We start from the raw sequence: 24819 nt of genomic DNA, 5'->3' as shown, positions 1-24819 counted from the left end.
AACCCCACTTAGACACCAGGAGCAGACTATATGGCCAGGGAATCACCCTGGTGTGGGAAGAGGCAGATCTTATGCTCAGTAAAACTTGAAAACAAAAACACTTTTGATTGCGTACTCAAGACAAGGCTCTGAACAGAAAGCAAATGATTATAAAAGAATTATTTCATTAGATTAAAAGCCCCTTTCTGCTGAATTTCCCTCATTTTAAATTGTATTTATATATATATGTGTGTGTGTGTATTTTTATATATCTAAAATACACACATTTTTATATTTGTGCTTACTAATAGGATTCAGCTGCACCAGCTTGTAGGTGATTTGGCCTGTGATATGCAAAAAATCAGACCTTATGATCATAGTCGTCCCCTCTGGTCTTAAAAATCTATACATTTCATCTTCTTCTTCTTGAGCATTTGAGGAAGCAACTCTGAGTCCTAGATTCCCTCTTCTCTGTCTTCATAAGAGAAATTTGAATATGTAGAACTCATAACTTTTAAGCTCCATTTTGGGCTCTGAAAGGTTTGTAGCATTTCATACTCTCATGTAAAGTTCCTTATATGAAAGAAGGTCTTGCCTCTCAACCGGCGCATTCCCTCCTGAATCCCTTTTACAATAGGGTAGCCGAGCAGTCACCGTGCAAGTTTTTCCTATGCTGCCCTGCTAACATAATGGGTTGAGATTGGTTACATGTTCCTGAAGGGAGGCTCAGTTTTTAAAGGTTTATTTAGGGAGCGGGCAAAACGGGATATTAAGGATGTGGGTTAAAGAGTTTTGGAAGACCTTTTGGTTAAGGGTGAAGCACATGGGGAGATATAGTAAGAAGAGACCACCATTCCATGACCAGCTTGTCTCTACAGCTTCTTATCCTTTTCTATAACCACGATTCTCCTCCCCTCCCCTAATCAAACAGTGCATGGCAGCAAATCAGAGACTGGAGGCGTATGCTACCTCGTGTATTGTTTATATATGTTTTTGCTGTTTGAATAGGAAACTGCTACATCAAAATGTTGTTTAACCTTTTTCTATATCATTGAACAACAGACACATCTGGAGACTGTGATTACACTTATCTTCTCACCCCAGACAAAACTACCTAACCTCCCTTGCCATTATCAAAATCATTGAAACTCAAAATGTACTAATATTAAAGTACAGTTCCATACATAGAATCATAGAATATCAGAGTTGGAAGGGACCTCAAGAGGTCATCTAGTCCAACCCCCTGCTCAAAGCAGGACCAATTCCCAGCTAAATCATCCCATCCAGGGCTTTGTCAAGCCGGGCCTTAAAAACCTCCAAGGAAGGAGACTCCACCACCTCCCTAGGTAACGCATTCCAGTGTTTTACCACCCTCCTAGTGAAATAGTTTTTCCTGATATCCAACCTGGACCTCCCCCACTGCAACTTGAGACCATTGCTCCTTGTTCTGTCGTCTGCCACCACTGAGAACAGCCGAGCTCCATCCTCTTTGGAACCCCCCTTCAGGTAGTTGAAGGCTGCTATCAAATCCCCCCTCATTCTTCTCTTCTGGAGACTAAACAATCCCAGTTCCCTCAGCCTCTCCTCATAAGTCATGTGCTCCAGACCCCTAATCATTTTTGTTGCCCTCCGCTGGACTCTTTCCAATTTTTCCACATCCTTCTTGTAGTGTGGGGCCCAAAACTGGACACAGTATTCCAGATGAGGCCTCACCAATGTCGAATAAAGGGGAACGATCACGTCCCTCGATCTGCTGGCAATGCCCCTACTTATACAGCCCAAAATGCCGTTAGCCTTCTTGGCAACAAGAGCACACTGTTGACTCATATCCAGCTTCTCGTCCACTGTGACCCCTAGGTCCTTTTCTGCAGAACTGCTACCTAGCCATTCGGTCCCTAGTCTGTAGCAGTGCATGGGATTCTTCCGTCCTAAGTGCAGGACTCTGCACTTGTCCTTGTTGAACCTCATCAGGTTTTTTTCTGCCCAATCTTCTAATTTGTCTAGGTCCCTCTGTATCCGATCCCTACCCTCTAGTGTATCTACCACGCCTCCTAGTTTAGTGTCATCTGCAAACTTGCTGAGAGTGCAGTCCACACCATCCTCCAGATCATTAATAAAGATATTAAACAAAACCGGCCCCAGGACCGACCCTTGGGGCACTCCGCTTGAAACCGGCTGCCAACTAGACATGGAGCCATTGATCACTACCCGTTGAGCCCGACGATCTAGCCAGCTTTCTATCCACCTTACAGTCCATTCATCCAGCCCATACCTCTTTAACTTGGCGGCAAGAATACTGTGGGAGACCGTATCAAAAGCTTTGCTAAAGTCAAGGAATAACACATCCACTGCTTTCCCCTCATCCACAGAGCCAGTTATCTCATCATAGAAGGCAATTAGGTTAGTCAGGCACGACTTCCCCTTCGTGAATCCATGCTGACTGTTCCTGATCACTTTCCTCTCCTCTAAATGTTTCATAATTGATTCCTTGAGGACCTGCTCCATGATTTTTCCAGGGACTGAGGTGAGGCTGACTGGCCTGTAGTTCCCCGGATCCTCCTCCTTCCCTTTTTTAAAGATGGGCACTACATTAGCCTTTTTCCAGTCATCTGGGACCTCCCCCGATCTCCATGAGTTTTCAAAAATAATGGCTAATGGCTCTGCAATCTCACCCGCCAACTCCTTTAGCACCCTCGGATGCAGCGCATCCGGCCCCATGGACTTGTGCACGTCCAGTTTTTCTAAATAGTCCTGAACCACTTCTTTCTCCACAGAGGGTTGTTCACCTTCTCCCCATGCTGTACTGCCCAGTGCAGCAGTCTGGGAGCTGACCTTGTTTGTGAAGACAGAGGCAAAAAAATCATTGACTACATTAGCTTTTTCCACATCCTCGGTCACTAGGTTTCCTCCCTCATTCAGTAAGGGGCCCACACTTTCCTTGATTGTCTTCTTGTTACTAACATACCTGAAGAAACCCTTCTTGTTACTCTTAACATCTCTTGCTAACTGCAACTCCAAGTGTGATTTGGCCTTCCTGATTTCACTCCTGCACGCCTGAGCAATATTTTTATACTCCTCCCTGGTCATTTGTCCAATCTTCCACTTCTTGTAAGCTTCTTTTTTGCGTTTAAGATCAGCAAGGATTTCACTGTTTAGCCAAGCTGGTCGCCTGCCATATTTACTATTCTTTCTACACATTGGGATGGTTTGTTCCTGCAACCTCAATAAGGATTCTTTAAAATACAGCCAGCTCTCCTGGACCCCTTTGCCTTTCATGTTATTCTCCCAGGGGATCCTGCCCATCTGTTCCCTGAGGGAGTCAAAGTCTGCTTTTCTGAAGTCATGACTTTATAGAAAATCTTTCTCTAAGAATATATTGGCTTTCCTAGATGAGAGACGACAGTTTTTTCATATGTTAAATGCTCTTGAAATACAGACATATTAAGTCTCTATCCAAATATAAATTGAGGTACATGGTACATCAAAAGTGTTTTTCCCATCTTCATTCCCCATGTTGTGTAATTATATTGGTATCATCCACACTGTGATATTCAAAGATCTGTTACTCTGAGCACATACCTGAATGAAAGAATGTATGGTTTATATTTAGAGTGGGAAGAGGCTACTATTTCATTAAAATAAAGAAAATTAGTTGAACCCCATCAGCTACTAAGATGACAGTCACAGTTTATAACACATTTTGATGTGTTACAGTTTGAAGCTTACAATGTTTACCAGGATTTACATTAGCCATGCCCCTCCCTTGAGACACTACATATAATCCCACAATAATACATACATATTTGCATTTTTTTAATACCATGAACTCCTAAGGTATTGAAAAATGTAATTTAATTCAATAAGGTTTGTCCAGGCATTTGCTATATTGTCACAGGCAGGTACTGTTATCCTTTCAGTTTTAAATGCCTAACCACAAGCCCTTAAGCATATCTAACATTGATGGTAATTAGCCTCAATGAGCCTTTCTGAAAATACCTCATGTTTTGGGTTTAAATCCTTTCAGGGGAGGGATGATGGTAGGGCCCATATATTCCCCCTCCCCACCTGGAAGTTGTGTGATCTCAGATTCCTACCCAATATTTCAATTAGGATTTAACACTCTCTTCCTCTACCATTAAATACAGCCCCATTGCAAGCAGACACCTTTGTCACACCATCATAGCAATAGAATACACATGCACCATGAATTCCATGGGTCTCTAGCCCAAGTATGCATGTGCCTTTGTAGGTCAGGCCATGAAACATTGGATTAGTGGGTGTGTATTAGTATCAAGAACTACCCTTTCACCCCTCGGGAGAAAGGGTAGCTATTCTTCCCTTATTCGCATAATGCAGGGCATATTGGGTGGCAACAGTGCAGGCAGATTACAAAGCAAGTATCACTTTAATCCATTTTAGGGAGCCATAAATATAGCTATAAATTGGGTTTATGGGCAGATTATTTATACAGAATGCACCAGAGCGATTGATCTCCCATAGTAGCTGCTGTGTCTTCTACCTGAAAAAAGGGAGACACCGAATACCGTGTGCGGGAAAAGACACCTTTGTTATCCTAGTTTGTAAATGGATGATGATGGTAGGCAATTATTTACTGTACCTGGTACCCGGTTAACCATGTCTTATTTCTGTTACTTTAGCCCAAACCTTAAATAAGCAAACCCTGATATTTTGAAGGATCACTACAAGTTTAACACAACAACTCTTCTTTCTCATGATTTCATTCTTTTTGGTTTCATGCTTTGGGCCTATTTCTCAAAAGTTGAATTTCTCAAGTGCCCCTCAATTTCATTGTCAGTAGTAGAAGTTCTTTAGTGTGGAATATAGTAAACTGATGTTCAGTGTTTGTACCAAAAACTGCACCAACAAACATTTAGGGTATTGTTTATACTCTCAAGAGTAGGTACATTCAAAGATAAGATGGATGTTCTATCCTGGTTATTTTGCCTATGTACACTTTTGGAGTGTAGTTCTCAGCAGCAGATGAATTAGGTATTGGATTTTCTTTACCTACCTGTGGTAAGGTATATTGAAATCAGAGTTAGGTTCTGAACTACCTTTTTGTGGATATGAAGTAAACAGGCTATCATGACACACAGTTCAGTGTTTAATTATATTACAAATATATGTTGGTATTTTGTGCTGAAGTCTGGCAGAAGAATGTCGATATTCAGTTCATACTTCTGCAAATATATTCACATTTGGGATTTTTTAGCTTTTCTGAATTATGGTGGAACTCCTTCCTAAATAGTCAAAATAAATGTTTGCATCTGATTTCTCCTGCTCTCATGTTACTATTTTTTTTTAATTATACTTTCATTGCTTTGAGAAGATGAATGTCAAAGAAAGATTAAGAATGCAAAGGAAAGTTTGGGATGTGAAATTGAAAATCTTTGTGTGAATATCCAACAAACTTCTGAAATGTAAATAGTACTGAAAAATAGTCAGTGTTTGCTATGTTAAATATTTGACTGGCTAATGGATAAGTGCTTATCCTTCAAATGAATCTTTTGATGTCATTAAATGCAATACATTGTGAAATATTCGTACTTTGATTTTGTATTCGGTTGTAGATGGGGAAAAAACTATACTCTTTGAAAGAATGAAAAGTAAACATGACTTAAAAGCTCAGTACATCAAAGGAATTTCTTAAATATTTAATCTTTAATTGAATTGTTTCTTTAATTGTGAAAATCAAACTTATTCTACAAATGCTGCGATTAACATTATTGTAAACCTTTTTATTTATTATGAGTATGTTTCTTCATACTCCTGACGTTAACACACACTAGAGGTGTCAAACATGAATTTGCCACTCTGTCAGCGTGAGACATTCACCAGTATAGGTATTACATGAAGTCTGTGATCCAGATGCTGTTAGTTTGAGGTGTATATTAAAGATCCCCACAACTACACTCGGGGATCAAAGGGATATATCATCAGCAACTAATATATATATATATATATAATGGTAGGTAAAACTATAAAATGTAATTTGTGGGTGGTATTAGAATTTAAGTATTTTTCTGCTGATATATTTATATCTTCCTTTATATTAAAGGGTCTGATTGGTATTTTAGGTTCCTTTATCATGGCAAAATTGCAGTGGAGTATTGTTTTTGTCAGAGGACAGTCTGTTTTTCGTAAAGCTCTGAACAAATTTCTCATCTAATGTTTATAACTTTCTAGAGTTATAACTTTCATAGCAGATCAAATGTGAGTTAGCATTCTCTAAACCAGACATTACATAACTAAGGATTTGCTGCCAGTCTACTGAAGATAGTTTCCTGTATTTCCAGACTATTTAATAATACATTGTAAGATATCTCTTTAGGATAAGTGATAAATAGTAAGTGATTTTAAAGCTATACGTACAGGAATAACTGTGTGCAGGCTGAAATATAGCTACCCTTGTGTTGGAACATGACAGTCGTATAATGTTTGAGTTGCTAAATAATTATATGCTATCCAACTGACACTGCAGCGGAAATTTAAATAGGAAAAATGTAATAATCCATATTAGAATTTGGCCAGGACATAATTTTGATATAATTTTGCCTAAAGGAAAGGACGGGAACTATAGCAAGTGATCAGGATGTTGGTTTTAATCTTTATCCGAAAAAGGCAGCCCAAGCAACAAAGTGCCTAATGTATTGCTAGGGCATTTGGTATATACTGACTGATATTGACTGAGTAGCTGGTACTCTTCACTAACACTACACCCAGAAGCACTTGGGTTTGCTTTAGAGACCTCCCATTAGTGTAGTATCTCTACTTAGTTTAGGAGATCTGATGAACTTGCAGCTCAAGTTGGTATGGCTATACACATTAATCAGGAGAAACTTGAACACCACTACTTTGTTCAAAAGAGGTTTAGAGTGTGAGGGTTTGCTGCAACAGTGCATTGTTACACAGATTATTCGATAGTGGCATTTACCTTGCTTATCTATAAATACTTTTTAGGTTAGATGAATGACTATATATAACTTGACTTCTGTATGCATTAAATTCTACAAATATATTTCCAACTGTAATAAATACATCACATTTCAGTGTTCATTCTATAATATTTATATATCTGGAACATACAGTATTTGACGCATTCTGATGAAGCTTAGTGCCAAAACAATTCTGATGGTTTACAGTCTGAGTTGTGGGATTTTGGCAGTTTGATTTAATAATGTAAAATTGCATAAGTAAAAATTTGTCCGCCAAGATTCATTCAGCGTATTCAATTGTCTTTTGAATTTCTGAGACAGGCTGATGTTTGAATATGCTTACAAGAAAGCAATGTCTGAATAGTAAAGAAAATGTAGATGTGTTAAATGATGAACTGTTCATTTCAAAATTGGTCCAGTTCATTTTGTGGTAAATGTCCTTAGCATAAGGTCAACATCATAATTCTACAAAATATCTTATTGTGTGTGTGTGTGTGTGTGTGTGTGTGTGTGTATGTATGTGTGTGTGTGTATCTATCTATCTATCTATCTATATAGATAGATAGATACACACACACATATACACACACACACCATTCACAGGTTGGCTAACTTTTATAATGGAAATGGTCAACACAAACACTAAAGCATTGGGATTTTATATATAGAACACTTCGACTAATTGGGGCATTTTTAGATTTATATTGCTGTTAGAAAGTATTGGAAGGCTTCCACTGAACAAATTTTAGCCAATTAATTACTTTGTGAGTTGAGATATTAATTGTTATTGCTATGTGATTGGTTGCCCTCATTAAATGAAACTGTCTTTCCTAACTGTATAACTGTAATCATAATCACTGGGCCTTTGATTCTGTCAGGGAGTAGGGAGGAGTCGTTTATGATATAGGCCTAGGTCTTGCTAAGAAGTTTAGGGATTTTGCAGGGGGATCTTTTTAATAAAAAAAAAAAAAAGATAAAAAAAAAAAGTCTTACAGGTCAGCAAGTTACATCCTGTCTGGGATGTAATGACTAGGAAAATAATTAGATTATTGTAATTGAGCCTTGAGACAGAATTTAAGCTAACTTCCAGCATATTCACACACAATAAATGTGGCATATGAGTTGATAGTCTTACTGCTACAGAGTTTTGAGGTGCTCTTTCAGTGGTGGTTGTCACAGGAACTGGTCTTTCTTAGGAGGCCTGCGGGTGGGAAAAGCCTCAGTAGAAAGAAATCTGGCTTGTATGCCCTTAATTCCTCTCTCCCCAGTTGTGCTCCCTCTCCCCACTGTTTCCCCAACACCCCCTTCCACAACCAGCCCACAGCAAGAGAGACCACAGCAGCCACCTCTTCTTCCTCTCCCACTGGCTCTTCTTTTTTCCTAAGCAGTTAGCTAGCAATGAACAGGGGCAGAGAGGTATCTGCCTGTTCCTCCCCACAATACTTAGAAGTACCTGCTTCTGCATGTTCCCAGGGACCTTTATCTCCTGGGTCAGTGAGGAAGACCATTACATGGAGGTGTCTGGGTCAGCTGGTTGAGTAGCCTAGTGTGTTGCATGTCTAGGCAGCTGGAGTAGTTGGGTAGTAGAAGTTTGTTAGTTGTGTGGGGCTGCTGGGAAGTGAGGAGGAATCCTGTGTTAGCTTATACTGTGAGGAACCCTGGACCAGTATTGGGCTCCTCTCCCTGTGCTGCTGCAATCTCCTCCCTGGTTAAGATCCAGCAGGAAGAGTGGTGAAATGGGAAGCAGGCATCACAGTGGTCCCAGGTTGTGGCCAGATAGCACAGCTGGAGACAAATGCCTCCTTCTTGTCCACAGCTCATTAGCCATGTGAAAATTAGGTTAGGCAGAATTCATTTTTTTTTTTATAATTGACTGGTCAATGTTTATTTAAGCATTTTAATAATTTTATTGATTTAAATGTTTACAGTTGTGTGAAATTATGGGGTTTAAGCCTTTTTTCTGTTTTTATCAATTTAAATTGTCAGTTGTGAGGAAATTAAGGGGACATCAGCTAATAAATATTTAATGACCGTTGCTGAATTTCCAAAAGTTGAAGCTACCTAAATGGTGCCTTTGTTCCAGGTCCACTAAATGCCAGCGTAACGCGTTTTATATACATTAAGGTGGGACTGTATGTTCTCAAGCAGCATTTTTTTCTTTGTCTATCTGTAAAGTTTGATCATCAAAATATTTTTCATTGGTTTGTGTGTACAGTGAAATTGACATTTGCTGACAGTTATTGATTAAAAATCTAATCCTTATTAGTCTAGTGATACCCCATTTGTGATGCAGGTTTGGACCCAGCTGTAAAGAGTGTAACAAAGTCCTTGTCTTTTTTTCTTAATTGTCTCTTTGCCAAGGTTCGTTACAGTAGGTCTGACCAAAGAGTCCAGTACATTTTTCCTTCTCTCTTTGTTGCTTAATATACTAGTGCTAGGACTCTTGTCTGAGGCTTGGGGAAATCTGCCTCTCTATCTGGTGCAGTGATGGTGGTAAACATTGTACAGCAAAAATTATTTACAGTCATTATATGAATGAAAATTTACTCAGTGAGTTGCTTGCAAAAGAGCTGAATATAAAAGGTGTGTAAACAAGAAATAAAATTTGCCTTTATTATTTGCCATAGCACTTGCAAAGAATTTTCCCACTATTGTTTACTTCTAGGCATGATTCTTCAAAGGCTGACAAAATATATTACTTTTACTTAATAATACATTTTTAGAATGCAGCCCCTCTGGACAGTCTGAAAGTACTCTAAAAGCAGGACCACTTCTGAACCAAGGTTCTCGTTTTATCTAATCTCCTGAATTTTTGTGTGTGGGGAGAATACGTTCTCTTACACACACACACACACACACACACACACACACACACACACACACACACACACACACACACACCCCTGAATGCATTAAACTGTGTTTTTGAAAGGGTTGCTTACTGGAACTGTTGCTTGATCTGTCTTAAAAATGTAGTATCTCAGTATTAAAAACTTAAAATACAGAGATTTTGATATTTCCCAAATTTTGCTACTTATTTTTGCATTAATGAAGGGACAAATCACCCCCCAATCTCAAACAACATAGACACTATTTTCAGAATTTGATATGCTGCAAATAACAGCAATACATTTAAAAATTGAAATGTTTAATTTTGTAGTTTGACATTCTCCTTACTTTCTTTTGATGAACAATTGTAAATTCAGTGTTCCTCTTGCAACTAAGAGAATGAAATTGCCAGTCCTCTGCGGCGTCTTATGCAAGTTCTCTTAGTTTAGCCACTACTGCATGTAATTCTTAGCACCGCTATCAGTTATCTTGTAAAAACTGAAAAGGTTTCTTGATACTCTCTAGTCTTCATTAGCTCCAGGAGCAGGAACTCCACATCCTCTTCATAAACTCAAGTTTCAGCTGTTGTCATTGTCTAAGGGCTAGCTAGGTATAAACTTGACTTATAATTAATTTAGATGCCAGGGCTGCCAAGTAGCACACATCTCATGTGACATCTTATGCCTGCTGCCAGCCCCCCTTGTCACTCCTGCCCACAGTGCAGTTGGATTCTCATGCATCCATCTGGTTTGCAGACAGGCAGGAAAGGTTACTCTGCAGTGACTCCTCCCAACTGTTGGGGGCCACGCAGCCTCAGCTCTTTCTGCTGGCTTACAGCCACCATGGAGCACAATATGGAGCAGGCAGGAGGGAAAAAATGAGGCCCAAAGCACTCTTAGATGCCCCGTCACTCCCATGTTCCCCAGCCATTTACTTCCTGCTGTTTTCCCCACATTTCCTTGATCTGGGGTCCCAAGAGTGTGTATGTAGGGACCCTAGGGAGTGTTGGAATAAGATTCTGCTTCTCTGTACCATGTCCATCCCTACTCCTTTACAGGGGGAAGGGGGGAGAAATTGGGAACACACACTCAGCCATCAGAAGCATCACAGGTTGGTCAGTTCTAAGCCTTTAATATAGTTGTACTTTATTTGGAGTTAAAGATGACCACATATTAACAATCTGCTTCTTGTTCCAATAATTTAGATTTGTTTATGATCTGAAACAAGTTACTGTAAACCCTGCTGAACAAGAATATCAATGAACCTTGTCAGTTCAGTCATCTGGAATTAAGTATGGACAGCATGGAACTGCAGTTTAAGTGTAGATTTTTAAAATTTGTGAATATAAAGTGAAAGTGGTCTGAGGTGCAAGTATCCCTGCTAAAAGATAAGATAATGACTTGATTGAATAATTTCATCATATTAGTGCATAATAATATTCCAGTGATGCCACAGCAAACATGAGGTGAGAAAGGCATCTCAATTTTTTGGATTAGATTGGAAATTAGAAATGATTGATTCTGCTTATTAATTTACTGGAGTTGCACTGATAATTTTCAGTTGCAATTCAGTTGGGGTTGGTCCTGCTTTGAGCAGGGGGGTGGACTAGATGACCTCTTGTGGTCTATTCCAACCCTAATTTTCTGTGCTTCTATGAGTAGGCAGAACTAGATCTGCCATGTGGTGGTGTGCTGGATATCACTGTGCTTCATGAGTAATCTGATGTAAAATAGATTTTAACTAGATCTGTTAGACGATATTCAGAAATCATTCTTCTGAGCATATGGCTGTGACAGGGTTTCTACTTACTGCTCAAAGGTGCCTCCTCCTGGCTATCTGGGGATTATGTCTGCCAGGCCAATGCCCCTTCCTGCTGTCGCGCTCTCTCTCTCTCTCTATCTGTGGCCCCTCTCTCGCTCCAGGAGCTGCTATTTCCTCTTCGTGACTCGGCCTTCTTGCCAGGTCACTATGCAGTTTCCCCTTCCAGGGTACAGCCCTTCAAAGTCTTCCTGCCCAAGCAGTGTCAGACAATCCTCGTGCCCGCTGCCCTGGCCCTGTCACTCCTGCAGTGACCTGGGCAGTCTTCTAGTTCACTGCCCCAAGCAGTACCACTCTGCAGTGGTTGGTAAGCTGATTTGTTATACCCCTGGATTTTATCAAATTGCTTTTATTTCTGTTGTTAATATGAAAATGTCTATGTAACTTAATTCTCAGAAAGCACTGTTTTTTAGCTCACAGACTGTTAACTTCTCCCTCTTCACTCCCAACCCCCACCACCTGTTGAATATTTATACCTGGCCTGGTCAATCTCTAAATGTATCTACCTAAAAACTAGCAGAGTAGCATACAAGTGATTCAGAAGTTTGTCATAGTTTGGAATTTAAACCTAGTGTAACAAAGTTCCTCCTCTATCTTGGTGGGTCCTGCGCTTATTAGCGGATTTTCCTGCCTCAGAGATTCACCATGTGGGTTGGGGAACAGCCCAGAGACCTTCCCCTCTGGAAGAACCCACAGTCCAGGTCAATTGGGAGGTTTGGGGGGAACCCAGGCCCACCCTCTACTCCGGGTTCCAGCCCAGGGCCCTGTGGACTGCAGCTGTCTGTAGTGCCTCCTGTAACTGCTGTATGACAGCTACAACCCCCTGGGCTACCTCCCCATGGCCTCCTCCAAACACCTTCCTTATTCTCACCACAGGACCTTCCTCCTGGTGTCTGATAATGCTTGTGCTCCTCAGTCCTCCAGCAGCACACCCTCTCACTCTCAGCTTCTTACACCTCTTGCTCCCAGCTTCTCACACTCACCCCACAAACTGAAGTGAGCTCCTTTTAAAACCCAGGTGCCCTGATTAGCCTGCCTTAATTGATTCTAGCAGCTTCGTCTTAATTGGCTCCAGGTGTCCTAATTAGCCTGCCTGCCTTAACTGGTTCTAGCAGGTTCCTGATTACTCTAGTGCAGCACCTGCTCTGGTCACTCAGGGAACAGAAAACTACTCATCCAGTGACAAGTATATTTGCCCTCTACCAGACTCCTGTACCCCACTGGTCTGGGTCTGTCACACTAGAAAAAATGCTTAGTGTATTTTGTGTGACTTACTAAACGTTCAGATTTTATGAAGATCAGCCATCTTTTATGTGATGTATAGACAATTTGATGGATTTTTCACCAGTCTTTGGTTTCTGTGTTGCTGACAGTGCTGAAGAGAGCGTAGAACATAAGTAATGCTGCTTCATTTATGTGCCAGTGAAACTAGGTTTCAGTACATTGAGCTTTGTACTATTAATAGAAACACATAATGCTTTAGGTTTATTTATGGTTTCTTGGACATATCTGTAATGGGCTTAAGCAACAGAATATAAAATATTGAATACACTTCATTGCACTGGCCACAGTGCAGAGTTCCTTTTTTCTATTATCCTGGTGTCACTCTGCAAATTGTGTCTAATATATAGTACCTGGGCATCAAAAGAATTCCTTGTTCAAAGTGTTCTCTTTGTAGGACACTATTACTGTTAATTAAAACATGGTGTTTTGATCTTTGCAAGTGGCATACATTAGAGCTTCACTGTGCCATTTTCCTCCGTATACCTTTTCCTGATTAGTAGAGATGAGTGCCCTTGTGGGATAACTGTATTGCAGTGTTGTTGAATAATGCATGATGCTTCCTTTTTTATTACAGTATTACTTCACTGAACAATGCAGTTGCACATTTTATGCAAAATATTCCATGTATATGTTGTGAAATGTCTTTTTGTTTGGAGTAGACCAGTGATGTACATTAATTCATCACTTCTACAAACACATGGAAAAATCAAATTAATTCTGCTGTGGTTAAAACTGTATGTAATAAGTTAGTTGACTTGTTTTTAAACCATTCTCTATGGTGAATTAATTTTAAGAACAAAAATAAATCTGATGGACTGAGTAAATTAGTCTGTCTTAATCTATATCCCTATGTACAATTAATTGTATTGTACCTCTGTGTCGACAGAGAAATGTTGGTCATAATACTTGACTGGTAGCCTAACAGAAAAATATTAGCTTTCAAGTCAGCAAAGTACTGTGGGGGAACTTCAGCTCTTTAAATAAATAATATTGCAATATTATGAGAGTTCCTATTGGTAATACATTTAATGGGGGAAGGTTGTGCACTTGTAATTGACTCATGGCAAAGACCAGTTTATATTGCAAAATGAAGGAATTGGTTACGTCACCTACTAATGTTCTCTCCAAATCCCTTTATGTGGGCTCATAAACACAAGGAATATGTTTGTCAGTCTTGCTCGGGATAGAAGGAAGAAGCTAAATAGTCAATTCTTGACGTTCAAGGATTTATGCATTGAATTCCCATTAGCTCTAATGGAAGCTTCCTACTTGCATCCCTTGTGTATCTTAAAAATTGTACTACAACACAAAGAATTGTTCCTGTTTTTTTTAAGTCCTTCTTAGTGTAAAAACGAATGCAATATACTGTATAATTTAATAGACTATCCAGGCCTGTACTGTACTCTCTCTTTTCATAATTCTGGGGTTATTGGGGAGGCAGAGGAGAGCTAATGTTCTAATATGCTAAACACAAGTATGTATAAAATACAACACTTCATTATAAGGCAATATTTTTATTTAAAACAGATTGAAACTCTTTCTCTAAATAAATAATTAAATGTAACTTAATCCAGTGGCACTTACAATACAGTGAAACTCCTATCTAAAGATAACAAGTACTGCACCCTGTGCAAATACTGAAGAGTTGGTGCACTAGGATGAATTTTAGATATGATATATGGGAACTACTAAAACCTTATTTTTTTTCCTAAGAGGCAAGTACTTGCCTCTTCTAAACTCTCTGAACCAACCCCTCAAATCATAATCCCAAGGGAAAGGGATCTGTGTCCTCAGATAGTAATTCTTACGAACTGTGAATACATAAATGCTAATTTGAACCAATTATATAGAAGCTTTGTGATGTGGGGACTAAATGTGGGCCCCACTCATACTCCTCTTTTTTTCACAATCATAGGCTTTGAACTCAGATAGTATATTCAAAGATGAAAAGCTAATGCACTGCCCTGGTGTACAGCATAGCCCCAGTGTCTGGATTATGGAAAATATTCTGGGGACTTCTAGATATGCTTGGCTTGGTGCCTGTGGGATTCACCATTACTAGTATTTCAGACAACACAGGGTGGGTTCTGTGTAGAAAGTAAAGCACTTTTCTGTTATATTTGCTTTAATGTTGGGTAAAAATGGAGCTGTAGCTGGCTATTCATCCAATCCAGATTGTTCTTGTCATATGAATGAAATGTCAATATTATCAGTAATTTTATGAGAGTAGTGAGATGAGCGCTGGCCATGTGGAAACTTTTTTTAAAGCTGATTTAATGGCAAAATTGTAAACCATCTCCTCTTTTGTTTCAAAGGCTAGCATTTCAAGGATGTTCCCTTACTGCTATGGGGGAAAACATTACTGAAGACAATTAAAGGCAGAGTTTTGATAGCTTTCTCCTATTTGTCATTTAGGGTTCTTGGGGGGATGATAGGCAGAGATTTAGGGACAGTACATTGATGACAGTGTGAAAATGGCATCTGCATTGAAAAATGACAGGACTGGCGGACTCAGTATGACTGTTTTTATACAGAAATGCTGGGTGAACTGAGGATGACTCTTTCTTTCTTCCTTTCACAGTGTGTTGGGGAAGAGAATTGGGTGGACAATCGGACTATTTATGTTGGGCATCGTGAACCTCCTTCAGGCACTGAAGCATACATTCCACAAAGGTATCCAGATAACAGGATAGTCTCATCAAAGGTAGAAGTATTTCCTTTCATTCAGTATTAGAAAATGCATCATTTTCTGCTTTATTCTGTTCATTTTTTGTTTCCACAAAAATCTTTTTTTGCTTCTTAATTCATCATCATCTTTACGGTGACAGCTTCTGGAAAAGGTAAAATGAAAAGTGCTGCAAGTTTCCTTCATCAAATTGCCTCTGGCTTGAAGGGGAATAAAATGACTCATTCTGTGTTAATATCAGTGATGTACATTAAGCCAGTAATATGACTCCACATGATTCATTAAAAATGTGGGCTTTTTTATTAAAAAAAAAAAAAAAAAAGGCAAATATTAGTGTGGAGACAAGTTGGGAAAAATGGAGGAATAAATCTTCCTTCTCTTACTTTCTATTCCCCTGCTACATATCCAAGAATAGTGTTAGCTTTCTTAGCTACAGCATTGGACTGGGAGCTTGTGCTCAGTTGGTTATACGCTATGATCATGGGCAGCAGATGAATCCCTGCTTTGGAGAGGCTAGCCTGCCGCCCCCCGCTTCCGCCCAAGGCCCCGACGCCTGCATGCCGCAGCCCTGAAACAACCCCCCAACAGGAGAAGCCCTGAGGGGGTCCCCCCGACCGAAGGAGCCCCGGCCCGCCCACCCCAGCCACATCGGGCTGAGCCCCCAACCCCTCCGAGCTGCTGGGCTGAGCTGCCCGACACACTGCACCCCCACCCCGGGTCCGGCCCCCGTGCCCGGCCGAGCCACTGCCTCTGAAGACCATCCCCCGGCCAACCCACCGTCCCCAACGCTGGACTGAGCCGCTGGCCACCCGAGTACCAGGCCCGCTCCAATGCCAGGCCAACCCCACAAGCGCCGGACCCCCTCCTCGGCCGAGCCTCTTTACTCCCCCGCCCACTGCTGACTCTCTGCGTCCCTCCTCATTCCCCTGTCCCCGAGGAAGAGGGACACTGAGCAGCAGGGCCCTCCACTCCACCCCCCACTCTGGAGGAGACATGGCAGGCAGGAGCAGTAGCAGACGGTGGGGGCCTTGGGGAAGTAGTGGGGCCCAGGTGTCCGGCGGTGGGTGGGCAACAGCGCCAGGGAAAGCTAAGCCTTCCCTGGGTTGTTATACCTGCCGCCCATGGCTATGATCCCCATAAGTCCCTTTCAGACTTGATGCATTCTAGGATATTGTCTCCCATCCTGCATGGGTGGTGGGTGGAGCTGCCCTTCAGGGAGGCTAGTCCCCAGCTCCACCCTTTCCACCTGCATCCGTTTCTCCCCCTCCCGGAGGGGCCCCAGGTGCCCCCTCCCTTTGGCTGGAGGAGCCCTGGGCCAGCCAGAGGCCCAAGCACATGCCCCCGCCCCCCCACTTCAGCCAGAGGAGCCCCGGACCAGCTGAAGCCCCGAGGCACCCTAACTTATTATACCCGCCACCTATGCCATCCTGCAAGTGTGATCTATTTTAGTTGATCCTAAATTAATGACCATGCATTTGGTGATATTAAAATGGTTATTGTTCAAATGAGCCCAGCTTACCAAGCAATCCAGATCATGCTTAAAACTGTCCTGTTCTTATCACTCTTTATCACTCCACCATTTTTTGTCATCTAATCAGCAATTTTTCTACCTCATTGATAAAAATATGCAAATTGTATTGGACCAAGAAGAGATCTATGCAGGATCCCACTAGAAACCCGTCCCCCTCCCGGAATGAATAATTACTCATTTTGAAATTTATTCACCAGTGTAAAATCCTCATAGTATGTTGCTTCGTTAATTTGTAGAGTCCTTATTTTATTATCAAAATAATATGCATGCAATACTAAGTCAAATGCCTCACAAAAGTCTAAAAATATTATATCAATGCAGTTACTATTGTTAGCCAAGTTTGTAATCTTATGATAAAACATGACTAGAGGGGATAAGGGGGCATGAGCCAGGGGATGTGAGGGTGGATAGGAGCAAAGAAGCAGGGAGGCAGGAACTGGAGAGTGGGCAGGTTGTGGAGAGGAGAGGGAGAGAGAGACAGGACTTGAGGGCGAGATGGGTAGAAGCAAGAACAGGCTGGGTGTTCAGGGGCAGAAGGGTCTTGTAACTAAAGACCATATCATAATACATATGCACAAGGAAACCAAGCTAAGGTTATATGGGCAGTTCCGGCATTTCTGAACATTAGAGTGTCTGACTTCACAACTTTAACAACCTTATTGTTCTTTTTAACATTTTTGGGGATATAATAAATTACATATACTCTACACTTACGTAGTGTACAATTAACATTTCAGGGGTGGAATGCTGAAATTGTAGTATACAGCAACTTCATTTCCTGTGCTAAGTAAATCTGTTCTCATAGTGACACTCTGAAGAGAATTGAGGTGGACAGAAGAGCACCAGCAAAATGTGCAATTGTCTTCAATTACCACAAGTGCTCACAACTTCTGTTTGTCTCAGCTGAAAGATGTTACCTCGAGTAGAATCACTGTACCTCCACTGCCACCATTTCTTGTAGTACCTCGGCTTTCCCTGAAGGATTACTGTCCAAATATTGACACAGCTGCTGAACTTAGGAGACGTAGCCTAAGCTAGTAACAGTGTAGTTTGAAAGTCCTCCAAATATCCTTGTTCTGCTAATGAGTCCTCAATTGCATCCTGCAGTAAAACTAAATTATAGTTTTTGTTTTTTTTTGAAGATACTAGTTATTTGTGAGTCATCTCAGAACTTCAAAGTCACAATGAATATCTATCTTTTCTTGTAGCTAAAGAGGTCTCTGTTCTCAGTAAATAATTTTAAGATGTCACTGTGACAGATATTACAATTACATGGAGTATCTTTGGGGATCATATTGTATTTAAATCTATGAATAGCTTATGTATGATTGTGCTCTATATGGGGGGGGGGGGAGGAGGAGAAGGGGGAAGATTACCGCAGTGCCTCCAGGAACTAAAAACAGTGGAAGGTGATTAGGGTGAATCACTGAGAATGAAAAAGTCTAGGGAGGTACCACCCCCCCTGGAGTGGCTTGCATATACTATTCATATTGGGTTTTCCAGAGACTAGAGGACAAAGAAAGGGCTTTTGGCATAAAAGAATGAGCTTGAACTGACCCAGTGTCTTCCTTCTGATCCAGCAAACAGACAGGACCAAGGGGGGGGGGGGCAACCCTTGTGGAAGGTGTGGAATGACTTTGGCTTACCTAGGGCCCCATATGGTTGGTGGGTGACCTCTAGTGAGCTTTTAGCATTTGTACAGGGACTTTTATTTTTTAAGTTTTTCTCTGTAATGCTTTTATTTTAAGAATAAATGTGCTTGCTGATAAAGTACCATGAGGTAACTTGTAATTTCTGGTGATACATTATTTATAGCCTTTGGCAAGAAAGAAAAGCACAGGCTCTGGCCTTTAGGCAGACTGGCTTGCTAAGGCTATCACAGTGTAAGGCACTGGGTCAGAAGGAAGTGGGACATGGGTCCCTGCCCGGAGACAGATGTGGCTGGAGACCTGACTGGGAACTCCTGGAGTGGACCATGCAGAGGGGATACATGCAGTTACCCTATCATTGTTGCAGGGTATGTCTACACAGCAACTAGACACTCATGACTGGCCTGTGCCAGCTGACTCGGGCTCACAGGCCTTGGGCTGTGGGGCTGTTTCATTGCTTTGTATATTTCCAGGTTCAGGCTGGAGCCTGAACTCTGGGACCCTCCCATCTCGCAGGGTGCTCATCATGACCCTCTCCTTAATTCCATTGTCACTTGTTGCCAGTGTTCAAAAGTGTGCACCTAAGGCCTGGTCTACACTACGACTTTAATTCGGATTTATCAGCTTTAATTCGAATTTACCCTGCAATCGTCCACACAACGACGCTATTTATTTCGATGTAAAGGGCCCTTTAAATCGATTTCTGTACTCCACCCCGACGAGCGGAGTAGCGCCAAAATCGATTTTAACATTTCGATTTAGGGATAGTGTGGCCGCAATTCCACAGTGCATCATTGTGACCGCTCTGGACAGCAATCTAAACTCGGATGCACTGGCCAGGTAGACAGGAAAAGCCCCACGAACATTTGAATTTCATTTCCTGTTTGCCCAGCGTGGAGAGCACAGGTGACCACAGATAGCTCATCAGCACAGGTAACCATGCAGGCCGATAATCGAAAAAGAGCACCAGCATGGACCGTGAGGGAGGTACTGGATCTGATCGCTGTATGGGGAGAGGATTCAGTGCTTGCAGAACTTCGTTCTAAAAGACGAAATTCAAAAACTTTTGAAAAAATCTCCAAGGGCATGATGGAGAGAGGCCACAATAGGGACTCTGAGCAGTGCCGCGTGAAAGTCAAGGAGCTCAGACAAGCCTATCAAAAAACAAAGGAGGCAAACGGTCGCTCCGGGTCAGAGCCGCGGACATGCCGCTTCTACGCCGAGCTGCATGCAATTCTAGGGGGGGCTGCCACCACTACCCCACCTGTGATCGTGGATTCTGGGTCGGGGATAGTCTCATCAGCGACGCCTGAGGATTCTGCCGATGGGGGAGGGGAGGAGGAGGAGGATGAGGATGAGCTTGCAGAGAGCACACAGCACTCCGTTCTCCCCAACAGCCAGGATCTTTTTCTCACCCTGACTGAGGTACCCTCCCAAGCCTCCCAAGCCAGTACCCAAGACTCTGACCCCATGGAAGGGACCTCAGGTGAGTTTACCTTTTAAAATATAAAACTTGTTTTAAAAGCAAACGTTTTTTAATGATTACTTTGCCCTGAGGACTTGAGATGCATTCGCGGTCAGTTCAGCTACTGGAAAAGTCTGTTAACGTGTCTGGGGATGGAGCGGAAATCCTCCAGGGACATCTCCATGAAGCTCTCCTGGAGGTACTCCGAAAGCCTTGCCACAAGGTTTCTGGGCAGTGCATCCTTATTCCCTCCTCCATGGTAGGACACTTTACCACGCCATGCTTGCAGCAAGTAATCTGGTATCATTGCCTGACAAAGCCTGGCAGCGTATGGTCCCGGTGCTTGCTGGCATTCAAGCAACATCCGTTCTTTATCTTGTTGTGTAATCCTCAGGAGAGTGATATCACTCCTGGTAACCTGGTTGAAATACGGGAACTTAATTAAGGGGACAGAGGTGGCCGTTCCTACTGGGCTGTTTGCCTGTGGCGGAAAATAAATCCTTCCCTGCAGTTAGCCAAGCACAGATGGGAAATTGGCCCTGAGTTTTTCGCGTTTGGCTAGCAGGGATCTTCCCTGTTACCAGCCTTGCGGTGGGGGGAGGGGTACCGTGATCATCCCAGAGAATTCATGGCAGGAGGGGGGCGGCGGCGGGGGGGGGGGTGCCTGCAGGGATCTTCCCTGATACCAGCCACGCGGTGGGGGGAGGGGTACAGCGATCATCCCAGAGAATTCATGGCGAGAGGGTAGGTGGTTAGTTTGTTTTCTGCTGCTGCTGAATGTTAACAGAAAAACTGCAGCACTCTACAGGCTATGCTTGGTATGTGGGAAAGGAGGGCGCAGAAGCTGTAAGACAATGGCTTACCATGGCCGCATGCAAGCCGAATTCTGTTGCCCAGACCTGTGATCTCTAGCAGCAAAGCCACAGGCACTCAGCATTAAGAGGCAAAATGCGACCTTGCACAGAAATCACATGTGCTATGTAATGTGAATAGTGTTGGTCACCGTGAAAGAGTATAAGCATTGTTCTGCAAAATGTAGCTTTTTAAACAATTCTCTCTTTTTTCCCCTCCCTACAGCAGCTGCAAATTCCTCAAGCCTCCCTCCTCCATCCCGAAGGTTATCACAGATAAGGCGTCGTAAGAAGAGAACGCGAGACGAGATGTTTTCTGAAATTATGGAATCCAGCCGCAGTGACAGAGCTCATCTGAATGAGTGGAAGGAAACAGTTTCAAAGTATAGGAAAGAAGCCAGTGAACGTGAGGACAGGAGGGACCAACCTGAGGACAGGAGGGACCAACGTGAGGACAGGAGGGACGCTCGAGATGAGAGGTGGCGGCAGGAAGACCAGAGGAGGCAGGATGCAACGCTGGGGCTGCTGCGTGAGCAAACAGACATGCTCCGGCGTCTGGTGGAGCTTCAGGAACGGCTGCTGGAAAACAGACTGCTGCTTCAGCCCCTGTTCCACCCTCCCCCCTCCCCATGTTCCGTATCCTCCTCACCCAGACGTGTAAGAACGCGGGGGGGGGGGAGGCTCCGTACACCTTCCCATTCCACCCCAGTAGACAGCCCAAGCAAAAGGCTGTCATTTTTTTAACCTTTTCTTTGTGGCTTTTTCCTTCCCAGCAATCCTCCTCCCAAATACCACCCGGGTTCCCTCCCTCTTTTTCTAATCTATTAATAAAGAATAAATGATTTTTTAAATGATAGTGACTTTATTTGGTTTGAAAGAAAGCTGGGGGAAGGGGGAGGGTGGGTTCCTTACAGAAAATCAGTCAATAAAGGGGGCGGGTTTTCATGAAGGAGAAACAAACAGATATTTCACACTGTAGCCTGGCCAGTCATGGAACTGGTTTTTAAAGCTTCTCTGATGCACAGCGCTTCCTGGTGTGCTCTTCTAATCGCCCTGGTGTCTGGCTGCGCGTAATCAGCAGCCAGGCGATTTGCCTCAGCCTCCCACCCCGCCATAAAGGTCTCCCCCTTACTTTCACAGAGATTGTGGAGCACACAGCAAGCAGAAATAACAATGGGGAGATTTCTTTGGCTGAGGTCAGAGCGAGTCAATAATGATCGCCAGCGACCTTTTAAACGGCCAAATGCACATTCTACCACCATTCTGCACTTGCTTAGCCTGTAGTTAAACAGCTCCTGACTCCTGTCCAGGCTGCCTGTGTACGGCTTCATGAGCCATGGCATTAAGGGGTAGGCTGGGTCCCCAAGAATAACTATTGGCATTTCAACATCCCCAACGGTTATTTTCTGGTCCGGAAAGTAAGTCCCTTGCTGCAGCCCTTTAAACAGAGTAGTGTTCCTGAAGACGCGAGCGTCATGAACCCTTCCCGCCCAGCCCGCATTGATGTTGGTGAAACGTCCCTTGTGATCCACAAGTGCTTGCAGCACCATTGAAAAGTACCCCTTGCGGTTTATGTACTCGGTGGCTTGGTGCTCCGGTGCCAAGATAGGGATATGGGTTCCGTCTATCGCCCCACCACAGTTAGGGAATCCCATTGCAGCAAAACCATCCACTATAGCCTGCACATTTCCCAGAGTCACTAACTTTCGTAGCAGCACCTGAGTGATTGCTTTGGCTACTTGCATCACAGCAGCCCCCACAGTAGATTTGCCCACTCCAAATTGATTCCCGACTGACCGGTAGCTGTCTGGCGTTGCAAGCTTCCACAGGGCTATCGCCACGCGCTTCTCAACTGTGAGGGCTGCTCTCATCTTGGTATTCTGGCGTTTCAGGGCAGGGGACAGCAAGTCACAAAGTTCCATGAAAGTGCCCTTACGCATGCGAAAGTTCTGCAGCCACTGGGAATCGTCCCACACCTGCAACACTATGCGGTCCCACCAGTCTGTGCTTGTTTCCCTTGCCCAGAATCGGCGTTCCATGGATAGAATCTGCCCCATTAACAACATGATCTCCAAAGCACCAGGGCCCGTGGTTTCACAGAATTCTGTATCCGTGTGCGTGTCCATGTCCATGTCCATGTCAATGTCCTCATCATGCTTGTCGCTGCACTGCCGCCGCCGCTGCCTCCTCGCCTCGTTTTTCTGGTCCTGGCTGAGCATAAACTCCACGAGAACGCGCGAGGTGTTTACAATGTTCATGACTGCTGTCTTGAGCTCAGCGGGCTCCATGCTTGCCGTGGTATGGAGTCTGCAGTGTTCACCCACCCAGGAAAAAAGGCGCGAAAACGGTTGTCTGCCGTCCGTTGCTTTCATGCAGGGAGGGAGGAGGGAGGGAGGAGGTGAGGCTGTACCCAGAACCACCTGCGACGATGTTCTTTGTCCCATCAGGCACTGGGATCTTAACCCACAATCCCAATGGGCGCGGGAGACTGCGGGAACTATGGGATAGCTATGGGATAGCTACCCACAGTGCAACGGTGCAGAAATCGACGCTAGCCCCGGTACTTGGACGGACACCACCGAATTAATGTGCTTAGTGTGGCCGCATACATTTCGACTTTATACAACCTGTTTTTCAAATCCGAATTATATAAATTCGGATTAATCCCGTAGTGTAGACATACCCTAAGAGAGCAGCTAGTGATGAATGCATGTGTAGTTCATTCTGTATTAGGAGCGCACTTAATGAGCCGACGCTAAAAGCCAGCACTACACATGGTCAGTACGTGTTTTCAGACTTTCATAACTTAGTCAAATAAAATGAATTTTCTTCTGAAATATGGCCATGTTCTGATCCTCAGTGAGGACTCTTTCTGGGACAAATTGCAGCTTTTGAAAACCAGACTTTTCAAGTGGATGCCTATTCAAGCCTCACTTAAAGATTTAAAAAAAAGGTTATGAATGTCCTTTAGGAGGAGGGAACCCAGGACTCCTTGACTCCAGCTTTCTGTGCATTCCCTATTATGAAGAGGAGTTCTTCTGTGAATAAAGCAGGAGGCAGGGGAAGGTTTTCAGAAACATTTGGACGGCTGTCCATGTTGGTTAGGAGCCCTTCTTGGAACTAACCAGTTTGGTGGGAAGCTAAGCTAGCTACAAGGTAAGTTTTATAATGAAAACTGTTTATCAACCACCATTGTGCCCTCCAGATGGCTAGATAGTCTCTGCTCTTTGTTACTTCCTTTTTAAAATGTGGCTAAGGTATTTGTACATTCATACATTTTTATTTGTCTCTTGCAAAGCACATTACACAATTGCCAAGGCATTATTAGCTCAGTTTTATTTGTAGCATAGCTAAGTTTAGAGGTCTCAAGCAAATTGCTTCAGACACTTCAGTTTGGGGGCTAAGACGTAAGTCTAACACATTAAAGATCAGAGTTCAGTTCTACCACAAACTTCCTATATAGCAAGTCACTTAATGTCTGATTTCTAGAAAAATGGCAGCAGTGGATGTTGTCCCTCTTTGACTGTTAGCATGAGGACTTTCTAAGAAGATTTGTGAAGCACAGAGACATAAAATATTGGAAGAGGTGGGATTAAACCTCCAACCCCTGTCTGTACACATTTCTTTTGGCTGTGGGCAGCATTTTTGTGTGTCTCCCCCAACATTTGAAAAATGTATCCTGGCTAGTTCGCATAAATTTAAGAATGAGCAGTTCAGTGGGTACTTAATTTAACTGTGCATGCATATTTACGAGATTGGCAGTGCACCCTT

General features: G+C 42.9%; 1 protein-coding gene across 3 annotated transcripts in view; it reads left to right on the top strand.

Annotated features, from left to right (window-relative positions):
• Positions 1–24819, top strand: part of ATP11A (ATPase phospholipid transporting 11A) — a 236885-nt gene that overhangs the window by 89346 nt on the left and 122720 nt on the right. For all 3 annotated transcript variants that reach the window (XM_054011221.1, XM_054011227.1, XM_054011230.1), the window contains exon 2: positions 15448–15570. In XM_054011221.1, the coding sequence (XP_053867196.1) occupies positions 15448–15570 (123 nt within the window). The remainder of the gene's footprint in view (positions 1–15447; positions 15571–24819) is intronic.

This window comes from Malaclemys terrapin, chromosome 1 (assembly GCF_027887155.1).
Source record: "Malaclemys terrapin pileata isolate rMalTer1 chromosome 1, rMalTer1.hap1, whole genome shotgun sequence".
NCBI classification, from domain to species: Eukaryota; Metazoa; Chordata; order Testudines; family Emydidae; genus Malaclemys; species Malaclemys terrapin.
This window is presented reverse-complemented; position numbering and strand designations above follow the sequence as displayed.